Genomic DNA, 21603 nt, shown 5'->3' on the forward strand with positions numbered 1-21603 from the left:
TTGAATTTGAATTTGAAAGCCAGTATGAGTGGAAAAATATGGTTTAGTAACATTACTTACCCTTTTCATATACTCGGTTACCGGGTTTTCAGCCAAAAAAGCGTTGCTTTCCCGAGTATAAAACCTTTCAGTGTCTTCAAGGAAGACATTTTCAAAGCTTTCTTTGTAAACACTTAAATTGGGGCCCTTAGCGCAAGGTTCTTCCTCGTTTAGGCCCAATTCAACGTAGCAATTAATAACGCCGGAAACTAAACGAGTGTTTATTGGCTCTCCATTGCGTTCCTTTTCTATTAGTTTAAGAACAGCATTGGTTACCTATAAAATTATGTATACCTATAGCGTTAGAACATACTCAATTCGAGTTAGACCTTACTGGTTTATTAAGCTGCTTAAACAAATGATCTCGCCAAGTAACTAAGGCGAGCTGATAAATCTCATATATGTATTTGCGTCCTTCTTCACACTCCCTTTTTACCCAGTGACGATTGAGGTAGGCGCAAACACCATTCAGCACCTGTGAATAGACGGGTAGGTAGATACATTATTTTGAAAATGTTACGATCTAAAGAAATGTAACTTACCTTGCTGCAGAACTGATAATCTTCCCACTGAATGGTGTAAAATTTTAGGACGTCTTCGTCCATTCGATGGATACCATCCTAAAAAAAATTCAAAAATAAAATAAAGTTTTTTTCTCAAACTGAGGAATGTAGAGATGAACTAAACCAATTTATGTAATTACGTAACTCATAAAGGGATAATATATTATAAATTGTATTTATAATTTTAAAAAGGAAATCATTCCAGAGCTGGGTAATTCCAACTTAAAATCATTGGGTAACCAGACCTCCATTTTTTACCGGAAATCCGTTTTTTCAGATTTGGCTCCGTTTTTTGTATGCAATCTCTATTATTCTCACAGTTTTACTGATCAATATTTTGTATAATTTTTCAAAAACTGTCAAATCTCATAGGTGACTGACTTGAACTTAAAACATTGGAAGACTAGAATCAGTAAACAACAATTTTGTTTGAGTTCAACATGTGCTCAGAGCCAAGGGGGTATTTTCGTTACAGAAATATTTGCTGATTCTCTGTTGTCAAGTTTACAGACATTTCTAAAAGAGGAAATTTTCAGCTATATACAGTAGTGGAAAAATGTATGGAAACTCTTAATAATACTTGTATTATTTATTAATTTTTCTGAGGCGTTTCAAATTTCGGTATATTTCAGATGCGCCACTGACAAATTGTTGTGCCTAATAATTCAACAAGGTATTTTGTTTGTTTTCTCGGCGATAAGGAATTTCTTTTTGGAAAAAAGTATGGAAACTATTTTTATTCTGTGTTTAAGTATTCAGTCTTAGTTCTTCAGTGCAAATATTTGTGAAAAATATTAATTTATCATGCCAAAAACACCGTTATTTTTCATGTGATCTCATTTATTTAAAATGGGTGGAAAAGAGTCATTTATTGCAAATTTTTTAAATATTTCTAATAGTGCTGTAACAAATAATACAAAAATTCGATAGCCGTGGTGATGTAAGGAATGCGCCGAAGTCGTGAAGACGTGGTAAAACTACTCGTCGAATGGATAAAACTATTTTAAGGATCTCCAAACTTGATCCTAGAAAAACCTCCACACAAATTAGACATGAAATCTCGGAGCAATTTGGTGTTAACGTGACAAGTAGAACCATAAGAAACCGTCTACTTGATGAAGGTCTTTTTGGGAGAGGTGCTGTTAAAAAGCCACTTCTATCAAAGAAAAATAGAAAAATTGTTATTAAAAGAAGTATAAGGTCAAAGCAAATTACTTAAAAAAAATACACTTAAAATTGAGGCTCAGGAAAAAAGCCTTAAAAGGCCGGACCACCGTCCGGCAAGGTGTTATTGTCAGACAAGGTGATACATATGATTTAACGGAGAGATTAACTCTTCTAGAAGAAAGTTACTGGCAGTCACTGGCAAGTTACCAAAAACGAAACTCTCGAAAATGATAAATCTCAAACAGGTCTAGTGGCATTAATATCAAATAGCCTTAAGATCCAATCAGATGAAATTAGTTGTAAATTAGAGAACATCATTAGGGCAATAAAAAGCGCCAATACCGAATTAGTGAGTTTTTTAACCCAGCCATCTTCAACATTAGAGGAACCACCAATAAAAACCTATTTCAGTTGCCCGTATACCTCAACTACCACCAGCTAGACAGCCTTTTGTTGTCAGGAGCAAATTCTGGACCATCAGACATTTTAGCTGCCATTCATAAATGGTTTTATATCAGAAAGTTAAACTCTGACTGCACCTAGGATAGCATAATTAAATATCTGGATTCCCGTAACCTTAAGCCTTTAAGCTCTGAAAAGTTACACGGAAATGATGAACGTACGGTTTCCTTCAAGATATCTGTAACTCCAGAAGTTCCATATTGAATGGAGATAATTGGCCTACTAACATTATTATTAAGCCATTTATGTTCCGTAAAATATTTAAGAGAAATTTCAATACTTATGACAACTAAATTTTAATCACAGCAACAACTACAATCGAGGCCGGAACAGGCGATTCCAATAAACTCAGTAAGTAATTTGGTAACAGTTTACAAAACGGTTTTTTGCTATTTTACTGCTATAAGAAAATGTTTCTATATAGCCTTTTTCTAGTGTCTGTATAGACAGAGCTGTCGGTGCTGCTTTAAACAGTGTATTTTTTTTACCATAGAAGCTTCCGGGACCCGGGATTGAATAGGGGTACTGGATAGGGTAAATTAACTATAACATAGAGTGAAACAGCATCTGCACTACATACCTAAATACAAAAAGCAGCTGCAGGGTGTTTTTGAACAAAATAAAGGTCAAAAAACTCTAAAAAAACAAAATCTGCACATTTTTTCAAAACATACAATGCAAAAACTCTACAACAAATGAAACTTGTTTTCTGCTTATTCACTGTTCTAGGACGATGTTGCCATATTGACATACAAATAAGCAAAATACTGAAAATTATTTTTATATGGGAAAAAGGGTTGAGCCTATCCAGGTTATATTTGTTTAAATTTTGGATAACTATTTTATTGAAATATACTTACAAGCTCAATCAAACCCAAGCTCTTGCAGTGCTCGACGTGTTTTATAGGCTCGTTATTGACATGAATTAAGTCCCTATAATACTGTAAAAAACTTTTACGGCTATCCTTGCCCCCAAACAGCATAAATGCTGATTTCATAGAATTTAATTGTAAGCAATGATTTTTAGAAAACTCTAGCAACAACATTAGCAAGGTCATAATTAATGGCAGCCACTGCTTGGGAACTTTCACCTAGTTCAAATGAAAGATATATTTGAGTATCATCAGCATAATAGTGCTGCTTAGATGATATAAATATTTTTGCCATGTTTGATACATTGAAAAAAAGATGGAGCCCTGGGGCACGCCAGAAGAAATCTCTAAAAAACCATAATCTACCCCATTATAAGAAACAGCCTGATACCTATCTCTAAGATAATTAGCAATCAATGCGCATGCCTCCTCCCCTAAACCAACAAATGACAAAATATTTATTAAAAGATCATGGCTCAAAGTATCAAAAGCCTTGCTATAGTCAAGCATTACCAGTAATGTTAGTTTATTGGAATCAAATGCTGATAAAATATCATCAGTTACAGAGGCCAATGCCGTACAACAGCTGTGGTTCGATCTAAACCGTGATTGTGTCACTGGTAAAATTGAGTTGTCTTTAACATATTTCTGAAGCTGCATGTCCATTACTTTCTAATATTTTTGATAGCGTTGGAAGAATGCTTATTGATCTCAGATCACTTAATGTAAGTGGATTTAATGTCTTGGGTAAATGGCTCACTTTTGCTTTTATCCACATTGAAGGAAAAACAGACTTTTCGAGACTTAGAAGTTTATGACATGGGCAATATAAGGTAATAGAAAAGGCAGGCATAGTCACATGGTAAGTATATTAATTTCATCAATGCTTGTGGCAGTAGTTTTAATGTTATTAATAACCTTTACAATATTATACTCCGACACGGCCAAAAACTTAAAACTCATTCGAAATAAGTTATTTTTAACACTTTTATAATAATTTAGAGTATTTTTATTTAAATTAATTTTTGGAACAGAATTAATAAAAAACTGATTAATTTTTTCAACATTTTCAAAATTTTAATTATTTCAAGATTTTTAGGAATATTATTTCTATTTTGTTTATTTTTTAGGTTAAGTAATTTTATTAAAGACCAAACATCTTTTGTAGCAGTTAATTCTAAGTTAAAATATGATTTTTTTCATTACGTATTGCAAGAGTGGTCAAGATTCCAGTCATCAATACTTTTATTTTGTTTGTATTTTGCTAGCATTCTATCTTTATCCTGCATTATAGCCCTTACAGCGTCAGTCAACCATGGAGCGTACGGCTTGGTAATGCGAAATTTTATAGGTGGTGCATGTAAATTAAGCAAGGCAACTATGTTGTCGGTTATAAAAGAATTTTTTTGATAAGAAGAAGATGTGAATTAGAATAATACATAATGATGAAATGTTAATAAGAACGTTTTACAAAATTTTGCCGATTTTATTGGAACTTTCTATTTTTCTACATTTTTGAGAGAGATTTTGTAAAATTAGAGAGTATTTGTGAAAGTAATACCTAATATTTAAAAAAAAACGAGAAAATATGTAGTCATTTAGTGAATTAGTGCCCAAAAGTGTGATTTTAAGCCAGCCAACAGTACCATTTAGTTTAAATATTGTAAGTTGGTTGCTTTTTGCATTTACAAAAAATAGGCTTTCATTTACAAAAAAAAAAGGACAAATTCGTGTTTCCGCCAGCACATCTATAAACTTTATAATCAACACAAAGTGCCTAAACAAGAAAGATCCCCGTTTATTGGTAAAAAAGCAAAAAACCGTTTTGTAAATAATTACCAGTAATTTTTTTTCTGTGTTCGAACTTGTTCGACGATTTAAAAACTAATATTATTTACCAGAATGTGCGCAGAACTCTAAGTTTAGGCAATTTAATATAATAGTTAATGGGCTACATATGGCAAGTATAATATTTTTGTAATAACAGAAATTAAAACATTATTGTGATAAGGATTGTGAGTTGTGCCCTGTAAATATTTTTTTTTATGTATCGGAAAGATCGAAATTATCGAAACACTGGTAAAACTAGAGGAGGCGGTGTTTTAATAGGAGCCAAATCCCATTTTAATATGTCTAATGTGAAAATCACATTTAGTGATAATGATATTGATATATTAATGGCAAAACTATCTTTGAATAAACATTTTTCTTTCTATGTTATAGCTATACTGCATGCACCAACTTGTAATTTACGTTCATACGAAAAACTGTATTACTTTATAGAGGAGCAATATTATCTCTATGACTCTAAATTTTTGTTAATAGGTGATTTCAATATTTCCCAACTTAAAAGCTACTATAATAGTCAAAGATCTGATCCTTTAGTTTAAAGGTTTATTGAGGTATCAGTTATTCATGCGAGTCAGTATGATAATATAACAATGCGATTTTCAAAATCGCATATTAGATGTAGTTGTTGGCCAAGAGCAAGGCATTATATCTAAAAGTGATTTTAGCCTAGTTAATGAACATGCCTTCCATCCCACATTAAATATTTCTGTTTCACTTCAGAAAAGGAACCATGAAAAAGAACTACAAAATAATAATGTTAAGTTTAACTTAAAAGAGGCAATTATATATTAGTATTTTAAATTTGTAGGCATACCAATTGAAGCTTTTTAAATGTATATAAAGAAATTAATACTGCCATTGAATGTTTTTAAGATAAATTGTATGAAATTCTTTACTTGTATATACCAAAAAATAAAACTTATACAAAAAAATATCCAGTTTGGTTTAATAGCTCATACTCCAAGTAATTTGAATGTTACGGTTGAAAAATACAGAGAAAAGCTATCAGGGTCTTGGCAGGTCTAAACTATAGGGACGGTTCTGTAAAAAAGGGAAGCTTTCAGACTTCTTGGTATACTATCCCTTCTCTCTATACCTATACTTGAAAACTTACTGTTTGTCCATAAAAATAGACAGTATGTGATAATAATAGATAGTTATGTGACTCATGCAGAGGTTCAAGATTATAATACCAGGTCCAAACATGAATTGGTTCCCACTTACCAATGTTGGGTGAGGTGTCAAAGTGGTCCAGGGGTTTTAAGTTTTTCAATAGAATACCTTTAGAGATGCAGAAACTGCATCATTTTGAGTTTAAAAATAAAATTAAAAGTAAAGTTCTAGTTCAGGAATCCTTTTATTCATTTGAAGAATTTTTGCTTTTATATACTTTTACTTTAAACAACACAATTTTAAATAATATAGACAGATTTTTTATTGTACTTTGTACCTTTTTTATTGTGACTTGTGTAAGTACTACTTTGTGCATTTACATTAATAAAAAATTTGAATTTGAATAGCTCCATAATTAAAAAGTTAAAAAATAAAAATAGGTTACGCAAAAGATATAAAAAATATAAATTAAATAATATTTACTTTTAAATTAAAAACATAGGATGTGAAATTAAAAATGAGATTAAAAAAATGCATACAAAAATTACATATCTACCATTCAATGCAACATAACTGTTGATTCCAAGACGTTTGGGATCTTTTTTAATTCCAAGAAAATCTCGATTCATATCCCCAACTCAATGTATCTTTCTAATAAAGTATTTAAATTTGTGATGCTTTTGCCAGATACTTTGGTAGTGTTTACTTAAATGATGTTGGTACCAACCCCAATATTCTATACATGAAGTGGAATCAGGTTCAGATGGATGATGTATTAATTTCATTAAGAGACATAAAAGATGGTAAAGCAGTGGGATTGGACTCTATATCATCCTTTTTTTTTAAGGGCTTTTCTGATTTCCTTTATTTCCCTTTATTAACCCTATTTCATTTAAGCTTCAGCACTAACATTTTCCTATCTTACCAGAAACGAGTCAGAATATATGCAGTTTTTAAAAAAGGAGAGAAATCAAATGTACAAAATTATCGGCCAACTGCGATATTCTCAACCCCTGCCAATGTGTTTCAACTAATTTTATTAAAAATAATATAGAGTAAAGTGAAAACAGCATTTCCATTTTTCAGCATGACTTTCTTAAAACTAAGTCTACTTTAAGTAATTTAACAAATGCTAGCCTATTTCTGATGCTTTAAATCTTCAAGATCAAATAGATTTTATATACTCTGACTTTGAAAAAGCTTTTAACAGAGTTTCTTCTGGAATATTATTAGACAAACTAAGATATGAATTTGGATTTCATGAAAATTTAATAGAGTTTTTTAAGGGATATCTTTGTGGGAGGTAGAATTTAGTGAATATTAAAGGATATAAATTTCAGCCATTTATTCCAACATCTGGTGTACCTCAGGATCCAAATTGGGTCCTTTGTAATTTTTTTAATTTTTAAATAGTATTACAAAAAATTTTAAAAAAATCAACAGGTTGATTGTTTGTGGATGACTTAAAAATTTACAAGACCCTTGAATTTACATAGATGAAAAACTAAAGTTTACGAGTCCCATTCTAAATTTAAATAAAAAGATTGCTATGGGTGGATATGCTGTAAGGCAAACCTACTCGGAATTGGTTACATCCATGGCAAATAAGAATTGCACTGGTGGAATCACATCTTCACTATGGAATAGCTTCTTTAGGCAACTGCAGTCAGTTTCTGTTTCGATCTGTGTTTGTCATTCAAAAATGATCTGTGCAATATGTGTGTGGTGCTCCTTTAAGAGAGCATTGCAGGTCAATTTTTAGAAAGGAGAAAATTCTGATTTGTTTATTTATTTTTTAGATGCTTATATTGAATTACTACTCTTTAAATGTTGAGAATTTGTATGTTTGTGCTAGTAAACTTTTTATGTTTCTATCAGTCTAATATTATGCCGTTTAAAATTTTGTATGTTAAGTGTTAATTATATTCGGCTCTTCATTGTTTTGTTTGCTTTTTTTTTAAATTATTACCTTGATATGTATAAAATGTTTCACAATTTAAAACTAGTTTAGTAGATTTGTTAAAATATAGCTAATTTTCATTTGACATACCAAATAAGCGTTGATGTATTTCACATGGGAAGTAATTAAGTTCTCTATCTAACAAATTTTCAGAGAGGTCAAGTGACTGTATATAAGTTTAAATTTTTGGGACACATGACTAAATGTGCCAAGCACAAGGCCAAAAAAAGAAAAAAAACTAAAAATTTCTAAATAAAAATATGGATTTATATTTGCTTTTAAGTTCCATTTGTTTACTTGTATTTGTCTGTGATTACTTGATTAAAAATTAAAACTTTCAACCCATTCATGGCACCCTATTTGAAAATTTAAAAAAATTGATTTTTTCTATATGTATAAGACAAAAAGTAGCAAATGCAGTATCATTATTCTCAGACTATTATTTTCTATTAAAATATGTAATAATATACCAATTGTCCCATTTAAAATAAAAAAGTTAGTCCCACTAGCTACATTTACAACGAGTGGATCTATTAGGTCCATGGATCAAATGATAGACTATTTTTATTTAGTACATCCCTGTTTACAAGGATTGATTTTGAGGGTTAAATTAGTGCAGGATTATGTCAAATGTCAGTTCAAGTCAGTTTAGAATTATACAGTTACAGTTTAGAATTATAGACAGAACCTCTAAATCTTTAAAAGTGTTGTTTAAAGATAATAAAAATAAACTAGTAATTTCTTTTTCAAGGCTTAAACTTGTCCTGTATTTTCTTCTATATTTTTTTGTACAAAAATAAAAACCTTGTAAGCTAAAATCCAATAAAATGTCAAATTTGTGCTTTTGTCTCTTCAGAAGAAGGTGTTAAAAACCGAAAAAAACTAAATTTAATCTACCCTGTTTGGGAAGCATCAAATTTGTGTATCAAATTTTAGTGCACTGCTATAAGCTTTAATTTTTTTTTAAATTTGATGGAAATTGAATATAATTTTTTTGAAAATCCTACAGTCACCATCCACTTATTTATTAAATGTCATTCAGTTCTTCAGAATTCCCGACATGTTTCAGACACAGCGGAGTCCTTCATCAGAAGATTTTTTTTTCATTTTATTTATTTACATTCTATTGTTGACAAGGATGAAAAGAGAGAGATCTCTTATACCAGCATTTAAAACAATTTTAAACTTTTTATCCCCTGATGATGGACACTGCTGTGTCTGAAACATGTTCGGAATCACAAAGAACTGAATAATGTTTAATAAATTAGTGGAGGAAGCCTGTAGGATTTTCATTTTACCTAAGTTTTTTTTAAGTTATTGTTAACCCATTTGTTAATTGGTTTTGTACTGTTAGTATCATTTTTGTTAACTTAAATCATAGTACATAAATCATATAAATTTTTTATTTTAGATATGGAGCAATAAAACTTGTGTGATTTATTATTGTGACATATATACATTAGTTATGTGATTTTGACAGGAATAAATGATTTGAACTTGAACATTTCTCTTCACAAAGTTATCAGAATTTTGAAAAAAATCACATTTGTAGTCTTGCACATTGCAAAATATAGATGTTAATGATGTTGGAAATTTTTCCTTTATAAAAGTTTCATAGCATAATATTCTAAATCCTAGACATACAATGAATAATGTATTTTTGATATATTAGTAGTCTCTCAATATTGTGAGAATTGCCTGAATCAGACACCCCAAATAGTTTGACCTAGTTTATAATTAAGTCATGATAATTTACCTCCAAAAGTTTGATCAAATAACTTTTAAGAAACTCCTTAAGTCTCTTGTACAGCTCCATGCCAACTAACTGAGCTCCACCAACACCCTGGTTTTTCTTCCCTTTAGTTGTTGAGTTTGAAGCACCCCTACCATTGTTTTGTTGATGCACTGATGTACAATAGTTATATACGTGAGTGTACAATTCCATATATCTCTTTTTAGACATATTTTCCCGGTTATAAACTTGACGAATGCCAAGGTTGAGGTCCCCCCATATATGGTCCAAATCAATAACTGATTTGAGGCCTCCACTGTTGTTCATGGCGTTAATTGTGTTTTTATTTGACATTGCCCCTTAGGTCCAATTACAAAGTGTGAGATCTAAAAAGAGATGTTATTATTTTTAAGGAAATGCTATTTTAAGGTCATTCTTTGTTAGATGCTTTTAAGGTGAGGCTACATGAAAGTTAATGGTGAATTAAAAGTATTTATTAAAGAAATATACTTTTGGTATACTTGTTAAATGTTGGGAAAGTTGCTAATTGTGAAATTATTAATAAAAAATACAAAGGGGGTACATTGAACCAGATATAAATTTTAAGACCCAGTAGTGCAGTGATGAGGATGCAAAAATGATGATTTAGTTGAATGTATGCATAAAAAATGCGTTTCAGGTCTAATTTCAGCCAATATTGTTATAAAATAAAATGATGTTTTGATAGACAATCATTCACCTTTTGTCCCTCACAGAAACTTTCTTTTTTTTGCAAGCAAGTAAATTGGGCACTTACCAGTCTTATTATAACATAACAGAAATTTATACACTATTTACAACACTCAAGGAACCCGAAGAACTCAAAATTTACGAAGAAATTGCAAAAATTGAAATATTTTATTTGTTTGACTATTTTCAGAATTGAGAAAATTTGACAGCTACTGACTGGCACTGAAGTTGGTTACAAATCTGGGGATTTTATTTTTGCCACCGAGAAGTTTTCGATTTAATTTTTGCTGGAATATTTGTATGAAGTATGCCTGTGCAACATAAATTATGACTTTGTTTTGAAATAACTATATAACTATAACACAAATTTCGTTTTTATTGCAAAATCTGCTTAAAATTTATGAAATTCTAAAATTAAAAATTATATTTTTTACGAGTCAGCTTTGACAGATAATAATTTTGACAAATGACGGATACTATTGCCAAGGAGCGTAAAGGAGAAGAGGCGAGAGTCGAGCCGTATTTTTTTGCGGTCCAATCGGTTTTTCAGCATTTATGACGTCATTCACTAATGTAATAACTTTTTTATGTTAATCGTTTCTAAAAATCGGTCGGACAATGATTTAAAAATGATGCTTGTATTCCTTGACAACAAACAAAAAAGTGTAAGGAGATAAGGAATAGAAGTAGGGCAAAGTAGCACGAGTTGATCGCTTGGGGTAAGATTATAATTTCCGATTGTACCGAAACCACTAGCGCCGTCTAGTCGGTTCAGCTGGTCAAATCGTAATGGCATCGTGAGCAAATAGATCGATTTTGACGAGAAAAAATAAAAATTCTGTACCGCTGATATTTGAGCTTATCGTCGGTTAAGAGTGTTAACCTGCAAACTTCCATAATCCAAATTTTACAGGCACAAAGAAAAACATCTAAACAGATTCCAAGCGGTCTATCGGTAATAACCGTTCCTAAATGGTATTAACCAAACACGTCCAAGCGGTTATAGTTATAACCACAGAACACAAATATAGAGAAATGCGTGTCGCCTAATAAACAGACAGAAATTCTGTTGACATAGACGGGGGCGACCATCTTGGGTGGCATATGGCGGGAAATTTAAGCATGATTTATTGGGCGATATTTACATTTAAAGTAATTTGCAGAATTACAGAAGTTGATGCGTTAACTGATGAGTGATGAGATATATTTAAATAGAATTTTATTTTAAAATTAACAATACGTTTATCAGTTTGTTTCAATGTGGATATTTTATTAAAAACAATTTTAATAAAATACCCACATTTTATTAAAATTATACCCATTTTTTTTTTTTTAATTATAAAATTTAATACCCATTTTTAATTAAAAAGTGTTTTTTTAAAATTTAAGTTGGAAAAAAATAAATATTGTTCATCAGACATCCCTCATCACTTTATTCAAGAATTAACACATCAACTAAAATACTATTTGATTGAAATTTAATTCTCAAGATATTGTTTATTTAGGACATTTAAGATTTTTAGATATAGATACTTACCAAGAATTATAAATTGGCACTATATGGGAGCAAATTTCAAATTAAAAAAAAAAGCTAAATTGTCTTTTAAATATTTTATTTTAAGATGAATTAAAATAAATTTAACAAAGGGTTTTAAAATGCATAAAAATAGTTATAATAAATTATAAATTAAATACAGTAAACTGTAAGTACTGTATTAATAAGACCTTTTATGTAAAAAATTGAATTGTTGCAGGTATAAAGTATGTTTTAACTAAATATCCTAATAATTTTTGGATTTTCAGAAAAAAGTACCTGCTTTTTTTTTTGTCTCCTTAAGTGTTTAAAACATTATAAGAAACATGTATAATATAACAAACATACCTAAATAAAAAATTAAACATATATATATATTTTTTAACCATCTATACAATTGTAACAAAATAATATATATCCACATATTATGGAAAACAAAATATAAACTCTTATAACAACAGAAACTGTACCTATTTCTTCAAATAAATCTGGCTTCTTATTATGAATAAATTATTAATGACTAGATATAACACAAATTCATATGTACAAGTTAATATGCATGTTTTTTTAATTTTTTTGAGTATAAGCAAATATAAACAAAATATAAACTGTAATAAAAAACTTAACTTAATCCGTGACATGATATAACTATGTACATGATATAAATACCATAATATGTTTTTTTTTTATTTTTCTTTTTTTTTACCACAAATCAATAACAACAAAATATAAATTCTAACAAAAAAAATAAATAAAATAAAAATGTCTAAATGCAACTTCAAAGGTTTCCATTGTTGCCAAATACCTTAAGCTTGATTTTGGTTAGTCACAATCGGGTAAAGATGTCAAAAGTCAGTGGGGTTGTTTCTAGTAAGTATGGAACATGAAATATAATAAAACAGATTAAGGCAGTATGTTCTGTATAAAATATTATATCCTTATATCCTAATCGGGTTAATTAATTATCCTAATTAGTATTTCATCCTAATGATCCAAAATATGAAAGTCTTTATTATTAGTAAGTATTTATTATCACAGTAGTTATGATCACAATTAAGGTTCTAAATAATACTTTAAAGGGTTTTATATTAGTCTATAATTTAGTTTTAAACAAATATTATGATTTTAATTAATCGTTCAATAAATAAAATAGTACTATAAAAAGCAAAGCATTTACGATTCTGATAGTGTATCATGACAATATTTAAGATTTTTGTTTTTTTGAAGGCATTTTAGATTGTTGAAACTTTTTCTGTTTTTTAGAATGACCAACACTTAAAAATTGTGGTTGTGAAGTTGGCTTTTGATTTTTATCCTTTAAATATTTATTAATTATTAAGGAAAAGTTACCTTGAACAATTTGTTTAACAATGTCATGCTGGTCACAAAAAGAGAAGTCCTTAAAAAAATGTTTATAAACCAACCAAAACTTTTTCTCTAAATTGACTAAATGACCATGGTTATCCAAAAATTTGTATAACTAAAGGTGCATTAAGTCAATTAGGGAAATCAGTTTTTGAGAAGGATATGTCAATCTGGATGTGTCATCATTTTCCTTAAACTGAACAAATAGGTGATGTGTTTCTACTTTAGGTGAATATACATTTTTATAACAAGTGGCACAATTGTCTAGATCCAACTTTTTCAGTATATAACCAGCCACATATGCAGTAGCATAATTATTCTCTAACAAAATTTCCTCCTCATTGGCAATATCTGGATCTTCAAAGATACATGGCTGATTATTGCAATTAGACACTGGGTACATAGAATTATCAGCACAAGAACTTTCAGAATACTTTTGTAGAAAATCCCCAAAGTTACCCAGAGATTGACAAAAGTCATCTTCACAATTAGAGTTTTTTGAAATAGGTGAACTTAAGTTATTTATGACCAATGTTTTTAAAGCTCCAACAAATTGTAAACAGGTTGGATTTAAATTGCATATACCATGTTGCCTAATTTGTCCAAACAAGTTTTCAATTGGGTCTTGATTTAGGTTCCTTAAATTGAGATATTTTAGACCCATCTTACTTAAGTTTTCCCATAGAAGCATTACTGCCCTTATTGTAGTTTGCCAGCCCTTTACAAATTTATGTTTATTACTCTCTTTCCCCTTTTCCTTATCAATAATTTTCCAATTCCTCATTTTAAGCAACATGGCTGACCAAAATTCCCAATGAGGAGAATCAGCTGACAATGCACAAAGGTACTTTTTGCCACTACTGTTTTTAAACTGCAAGCTATTGAGTGAGTCAAAAAGATTGTCAATCATATGACAAAATTCAGCAGTATAAATTGCTTCTGATGTTAAAGCACCAACAGAACAAAAAGTTTCAATTGCTGCTGCCATTGACTGACTCAATTGACAAGCAGCTACACTAACTTTCATAACTAAAAAACTGTCCTTAAAATTGAAATGATGTTGCTTCAGCTTGGGAAGACATTTATATGTTCTCATGGTATTATCTAACTCAAATGCTCGATGGATATAGTCCATAGTGGCAAATTTCCCTTCTTCAAATTCAATCCTATTTTTTATGAGTGAATTTCTTGTATTTTTTAATAAATGTGGTACATCAAAAATGGTAGTGATGCACTGTCCATTTACAACAATGGTAGGGAGTTGGCTTATCATCAGAATATTCTATAGTTAATTCCCTTAAGGCCGCAATATTTGTGCTACCCTGATCACAAATGGTTGTGCAGACTTTCAAACCAATTGATTGTAAATCTTTTATACAAGATAATATAGGTTTTTTTAAAGCCTCAGTTTTAATAGTGTCCTTAGTAAAAAAATAAGAAACAGGCATCTTGTAAGGTTTTCTTAGGCCCCTTACCATAAAAACCAAAGCATGATTTGCCCGATTACGGGTCCTGCCAAGCTCACCCAAATCCTCAAAACCAGAGATTCTTTGCTTAGATTTTTCATAAAAAAGCCCAGAAGTTAAGGAAATTTCATCAAACATGAGAGCACGGCAGCGGTCTAGGTCACTCATAGACTCTGCCTGCAACTTAAGATGTTCAAGAATAGGCTTAATGTGTCCACATTCAAAGGGAATATTAGAAAGTATCGATTGAAGAATACGAGGTGATGGTAATTGAAAAAAATGTCTTAAATACTTGTACAGTCTGGGACTACGTTTAAAGATGGAGAGGGAAAAAGCTTTATCCTTAAAAGACCATCTACGACCAGAAGGAGGACGGTTTGCATTTAAAATTTGGCAGTTTATAAAGTGCTTTGTTACCTCATTAAGATTTTCCTCAATAAACTGGAACCTACCATCATTATATAGTGATTTTAGAGATGCAACATGAGCTCTTTCATTCTTGAGAAGAAACTTAAGCTTAGATAACTTACACATCACAGACTTATGTACATTATACATAATTTCTTGCTCATTTGTAAGATTATCCTTAGACAGTCCTGCCTTGGCAAGAATGCCCCTCTTTTTCTCAAGAAGAAAAGAGTATTTGTCACTATGGTCTCTCTTAGTTTTCAAACTGGAGAAATCAGAGCTGGACAATATGGGAGTATTATCCAGATTCACAGTGTCTAAAGAGTTGTTTGGTAAATTAGAACCTGTAAGATTTGGAACCATGATTTTTAAGGATTTTTGCTCTTGAAATGAACTTAGATCTTCTTTACTAACTGAGTAAAGATGTTCTCTGTCAATCTGAGCAACATCAATGAATACATCTTGAGACACACTTTGGGACTGTGTTGCAAATAGGACTTTTTTTTCATTAGGGACCTTTGAATAATTATGATCACTTCGCATTTCAATCTTATGTGGTACAGCATCCCATCTAAGTCGCACAGGATTATTCGGGTTATTAAAATCAGAACCAAAAAAGTGATTGGAGCAAACTCGATAATTGGTGACACTTTTAGTTGGACTTACATGACAGATCTCCCTCCAAGATTTTTGTAAGGATGAATTCAATGGAAATTTAAAGAATCTATGATTTCTGTGACTTTCTGAATTCTGGGCAATTACTAATATACAAACTACTGCATAAAGGATATTTGCACGAATATTTTAATCTAGATGAAGACAATGAAAAGGAAATACTAGACATTTTCCCCCTGGAGGACCAAGAATTAAAACTGAATTGTAAAAAAAAATTTTAATTGAGAATACTGACATTGATATGTCCAAAATAGGATTGAATCTATAATTATACCCTGGAAAATGATAATACATCCAAAATGCACCTTAACATTATGAGAAAACACTTAGGTACCTATGTCATAATTAAAATTTACCTGTCTCCTGCACTATGTAGTTGCACGATGATTGGATGTTGGCACGATTGTGAAATAATTTATTAACCCATTACTTAAGAAAACTAAAAAAAGGTATAAAATTACTTAAAAAACTTTACATTGGAAAAAAACCATGAGGCTTGGCTTGTTTTCCATCCAAAAGAAACTGAAAATAAACGGTCGTCAAATACGACAGTTAAAAAATGTCACTATTGTCATGTTTGATGTACGTCAAAATCAAAAATTAGAATCAATCGGCCATCTTGGGTGGCAAACTATTCCGCCCCGCCACATTCAACTTTCATACCGGTTATAACCGTGTTGAGATACGTGACGTCACCAATTAGCCCTTTATTCGTCATCAATTTGGAACAGTAATTACCCACGTCCGGAGCTGTTTTCTAAACGTCAAATGTCAAAGATATTGCGGCAAAAAATAAAAAACAAACAACAAATTATTTCCTTTTTAAAGATGACACAAAAGTTATTATGGCTAATAAGTTTTCTTTTTTGATATTTATGCTTAAGAACTAATTACATATAACATTACTGGCGTCTGGGGTATTATTTACAAACAAACAAAATGATAACAGCGACAGGTGACAAGTTACGAAGTTACTTCAACCAAACACGTCCAAGCGGACACGATTGGTTATGTTATAAAGGGACTGTTCAAGGTTAACCAAGGTCTTCACCGCGGTTAAAACCGATAGATCGCTTGGAATCGGTTCTTATTTATTCAAAAGCGAGATATTTTATGTGAGACACATTCTTCATAAAACATATATAGAGAAGTGGTGGTTGCGTACAAACTATAGAAATTCCTCTGACAAATCAGCTAGCGTCCTCTCGCTTGGCAACGGAAACTGTTCTGACTAACTTGACAGTTTGACGTGCCAAATTAAACCAATCAAAATAGTAGAAAGGCGCGGGCAAATTAAGGCGGAAAATCAAATTTCATTTTATCTTTAAATAATAGCTAAAGCAAACGCCTAATTAAAAAGGTTACTTATAGAAAAAAGGCCTTTTTCATTAGGTGCTAGCATCAGATATTGATTAGAATAAAAATAAAACTCTTTAAAGCTTTATTTTATATATCTAAATGAGTTATATGATGTTAATAATGAAAATGCAACAAGAGTAACAGTAAATAGTAAGAGCATAATTGATCATGTTTTATCGGACCTGGGTTCAAAGATATTAACTGAAGGTGTTGACATTCACTACACCTCTCTTACTGATCATAATCGCCTCTTGTTTAAAATAAATTATAATAGTAAAATATATAAATTTTAATGGGAAAAATGGCTGTCTCAAATGTTCCACAGTAGGAGAATATTCTCATGTTTCCCACACTGTTTGTTTTCCAAGATCTGGATGTGAAAAAAGAATTGATAAAGGTTTTCGACTTAAGTTATATGGTTCACATCATAAACAGGACTGTCCTTTGTTAAAACTGCCGAATGACATGATAGAAGATTTTCCAGTGTCAGATTCTCTTCACCTAATTGATTTAGGTAGAATGAAAAGATGTTTAATAGGATGGAGAGATGGCAACTTTGGAACATATAAAACGAAATGGTGTTCTCGCGATATTCAGATAGTTACAGAATTCTTGCAATCATGTAAAATGCCATTAGAAATACACAGGGCTATAAGAGGCCTTGACGTACTTCCGTATTGGAAAGGCAGCGAGTATCACACTTTTCTGCATTATATAAGCATAGTAGTTTTAAAAGAAGTTTTAGAATGTAATGTATATCAGCATTTTTTACTATTTTTTTGTGCATTAACAATATGTTCGTCTGAGAAATAATTTAACTATCTTAAAATAGCTGATGCACTTTTCAATAATTATGTAGAATATTATCGAGACTTTTATGGTGTTGATTACATTACTAGCAACGTTCATAACCTTACACATGTAGTTGATAAAGTTTCAAAATTCGGAAAGTTTTCAACTTTTAATGCATACCCATTTGAAACTAGATTATATCAAATAAAAAACCTATGAAGAAATGGAAATGTTCCACTTGCTCAAGCTGCTCAAAGATTAAGTGAAATTACTCAAGTCGAAACATGGTCAATTACAGAAAAAAAAAATCCTTTCCAAGATTAAAAAATCAAAATTCAGAAGGAAATTTTTTAAAAGTAGTTTTACCTACTTTTACTCTAACATATCAAACACCTAATCAATGGTTCTTAACAACTAAAAATGAAATAGTGCAAATGCGATACGCAAATAGAGTGCAAAGTAGTGAAATATGTGTATATGGTTATGCGTTAAAAAAAAACTGAAAACTTTTTTGAAACACCAATCAGGTCGTCTTTTTTAAACATATATAAATCTACCTGTTCAGAATTTAACCCACATGTTTGCTGTATAAGTAATATAAAATGTAAGATGGTTGCAGTATCTAGCAATAAGAAAAATGAAGTAATTTTTATTCCATTAATTCATACTTTGTAATAAATATTACGTAGCAATAAAACACTTTTTTCAAGATACTTTTTATTAACAACTCAGATAACTAATCACTGTTTTCAACAATTTCTTCGTTTCCTACATTTTCCACTACGACGCAGTGTTGCTCATCAGTCGGCGTCAGTTGTTGTTCTTCGAGCAATGTCGGTTGTTCTTCGGTCGGCGTTTGTCCTTCCGAGTTTTTCCTTTCTTTTGCTTTATAGTCCATTTTTTTTGGTCGATTTTTGCTTCTAGATTGCCGACATATTGTTTTGCCATCAGCCTCATTTCTTCTTGTCGAGTTTTTAATTATAAGTATTTTAAAACAAAATTTCACATTCATTCATATTAAATGTGTCATCTGATAAATATATTATTTGGAAAAACAGGTTAATAATGTTTTTGTAAATTTTAAATGGGATCTTTTCCATGTTATTTTGTCTAGAGCCGCCTGCCCATGAACACTTTGTTATAAAGGATCTTGTAAAAAACCTGTCAATTAAAATATAGCAATTGTCTATTGCCTTATTTCTTCCATGTGGGTTTCGACCACAGACAAAGCTCATTTTTGCCATATATTCATCCATAAAAATATGATCAGATAATTTTTCTTCCAATTTACGAAGATTTTTAAGTGTGTTAACTGGCTCAAAAGGCTCATCAGCTCGAATTACAACGTTTATTCCTTCTTTTGAAGATGTAACCCGTGACTTTTCCCCAAAGGATTTAAAAAAATCGTCATCCTCAATTTTGGCAATTTTTTGGAGTATAATTTCTTGATTGTTCAGGATTTTATCTACGTCTTTTTTTAATTCGTCGTTTTTCTGGCTCAACTTCGAAATATCTTCTTTTAATTCAGAAACTTCGTGAGTCGGAAAAGATGATACGTTTATGCTATTTTCACTTGTAAGTGGAATTATAAATTGTTCAAGACTTGACGTTACGGGTACTGTAAATGTCTCCAGTCCATTGTTGGATTGTTCAGTTAAAATAAACTCGGGCGAAATTTGTTGACTGGGTCTAAAAAAATATGTTGTAAGAGACTAGTGGTAAAAATACATAAAGGCATACAATTCAGAGCTATTTTAGCTGTTACAAAAATTCAAGACATCATTAATATGTAAGGTCAGGGTATAATATAAGTGATGACTTTAATTTTACGAGACGATTCCTTGGCATTTTTTAAGCAAAAAAATTTATATAAACATATGTCCGACGAAGCTTCTCGTTTTCGAGAAGGGTGTTAAAGTTTTAACAAAAAAAAAGTCTTTTAATTATAATATTTTTCTCCCTATAGATATTCTGCATTATAAAACTCCATTATTCCATTTTTTCGAGACACCCTGTATGTATGTACGTGAATAACATATTTTTCATATCAATTGTATAAATGCATTGGATTTTTGTAAAAAAAAATAGTTAAAATAAATCCGATGTTGTTTGTTGCTTTAGAGACCAAACAATAAAAGAACTTACCAAAGACTCTGCTAGATTGTTAAAATTGTTTATTTCATCCATTAAATTAGTCTTGGAAAAGCGTGCCCTTTTTTTAGGTGGCGATGTTTCAATAGGTTTAGCAGGTTTAAGCTTGAGAGTATCTATTGTTGCTCCTTCCTCCTGTTCCGTTTCATCTGTTTCATGCATCCTTACTAGCTCCTCTTCGGCAATTAGTTTGTTTATTAAATAATTTCTTTTCATCTTGCATTTTAAAACCAGCCAGTTATCTTCTGGGTATGAGTTAGCATCTTCTATTAGTTTTTCTGTCCTACTTTTGGGCCAGTACAGTACGCCCTTATTTTCCCAGTTTGAAGGAACAATTGTTAACTGTTTTTTACCCTTCTCGATGGTCTCCACAATTTTAAACATTTTTTCTAAACAATTCAAAAAGTTAATAACTATTACTTCTTTACTTTAGAAACACGCTGTTAAATATTAATAAATTTAGGTTAGTTATTACTGTTAGCACTTTTAAAGTTGTATGATTACTGTCTAAGGAGCTTTACTACTCTATAAAGGTATTATTTGAAGGCTGTATACGGCAATTTTGATTTATAAGTAGCTTTTATAGTGCTTTATTTCTGCATAAGGGGTCTGATGGAAGACTTTATAATATTATATGCTGCCAAATCTATTTATAAATATTTGCTTAGCGAGAAAAATATCTTATAGAAAGCATTAAAAAAAAACAAATTGCTCCTAACTTACAGTACCCTGGGTATGGGTATCTATAAGAAATCATAACAAGGGAATTTTTTTATAGAAAAATATACACAGAAAAAAAGTTTATCCGATCTTATTTTTTTGTACTTTTTTAATCAAACGTTTTTTCTCTTCACAGAAGATTAAATAAGTGGTTAATAAACACAAAATAAATTGATTATTTTATTAAGCTCATAATAAAATAAAAAATAATATAGGTATACTTACATTAAGTTTTGATCACCTACCACGATGCTAATAACAGCAATAACTGAAGAATAAAATAAAACCCTAAATAAAACCGATTATTTTCCCGAAATTGTGCGTATTCACCTGTGTCGGTATCTCTCTTATAACTCAGTGAACTGCCATAAAATTCATAAGAACAGCAGTTGCAAATTCACAGAAATTATGCCGCCAAAGGACGCTAGCACTTATAGACTTCTTATAATAGGTGTAAGAATGTTCTATAGAGTAAATGTTACAGATTTTTAATTTTAGCTGTAAGAATATTCTTACAACCTTTATAAATAATGAAAGTATATATTATATAGTACATATAGAGTGGGATCGTGCAGGAACTGATCAAAAAAGGCAGTGGAAATTTGTCAATACTTTTTTTAATAGCAAACCTAACAATACTCAAAT

General features: G+C 30.6%; 2 protein-coding genes across 2 annotated transcripts in view; both read right to left on the reverse strand.

The window, feature by feature from the left end:
• Positions 1 to 10933, reverse strand: part of LOC126736890 (cullin-1-like) — a 79383-nt gene extending 68450 nt beyond the window's left edge. Inside the window, exons 1-5 of the mRNA XM_050441508.1 lie at positions 10556 to 10933; positions 9784 to 10145; positions 582 to 659; positions 374 to 514; positions 61 to 315 (exon numbers count right to left, since the gene is read on the reverse strand). Of these exons, the coding sequence (XP_050297465.1) occupies positions 61 to 315; positions 374 to 514; positions 582 to 659; positions 9784 to 10113 (804 nt within the window). The 5' untranslated portion in view covers positions 10114 to 10145; positions 10556 to 10933. The remainder of the gene's footprint in view (positions 1 to 60; positions 316 to 373; positions 515 to 581; positions 660 to 9783; positions 10146 to 10555) is intronic.
• The window catches only part of LOC126736891 (unc-112-related protein-like), a 455221-nt gene extending 438241 nt beyond the window's left edge, over positions 1 to 16980 (reverse strand). Inside the window, exon 1 of the mRNA XM_050441511.1 lies at positions 16976 to 16980. The gene's annotated coding sequence lies outside the window, so the exon portion shown is untranslated. The remainder of the gene's footprint in view (positions 1 to 16975) is intronic.
• Between the last annotated feature and the right edge of the window lie 4623 nt (positions 16981 to 21603).

This window comes from Anthonomus grandis, chromosome 5, assembly GCF_022605725.1.
Source record: "Anthonomus grandis grandis chromosome 5, icAntGran1.3, whole genome shotgun sequence".
Lineage (NCBI taxonomy): Eukaryota > Metazoa > Arthropoda > Insecta > Coleoptera > Curculionidae > Anthonomus > Anthonomus grandis.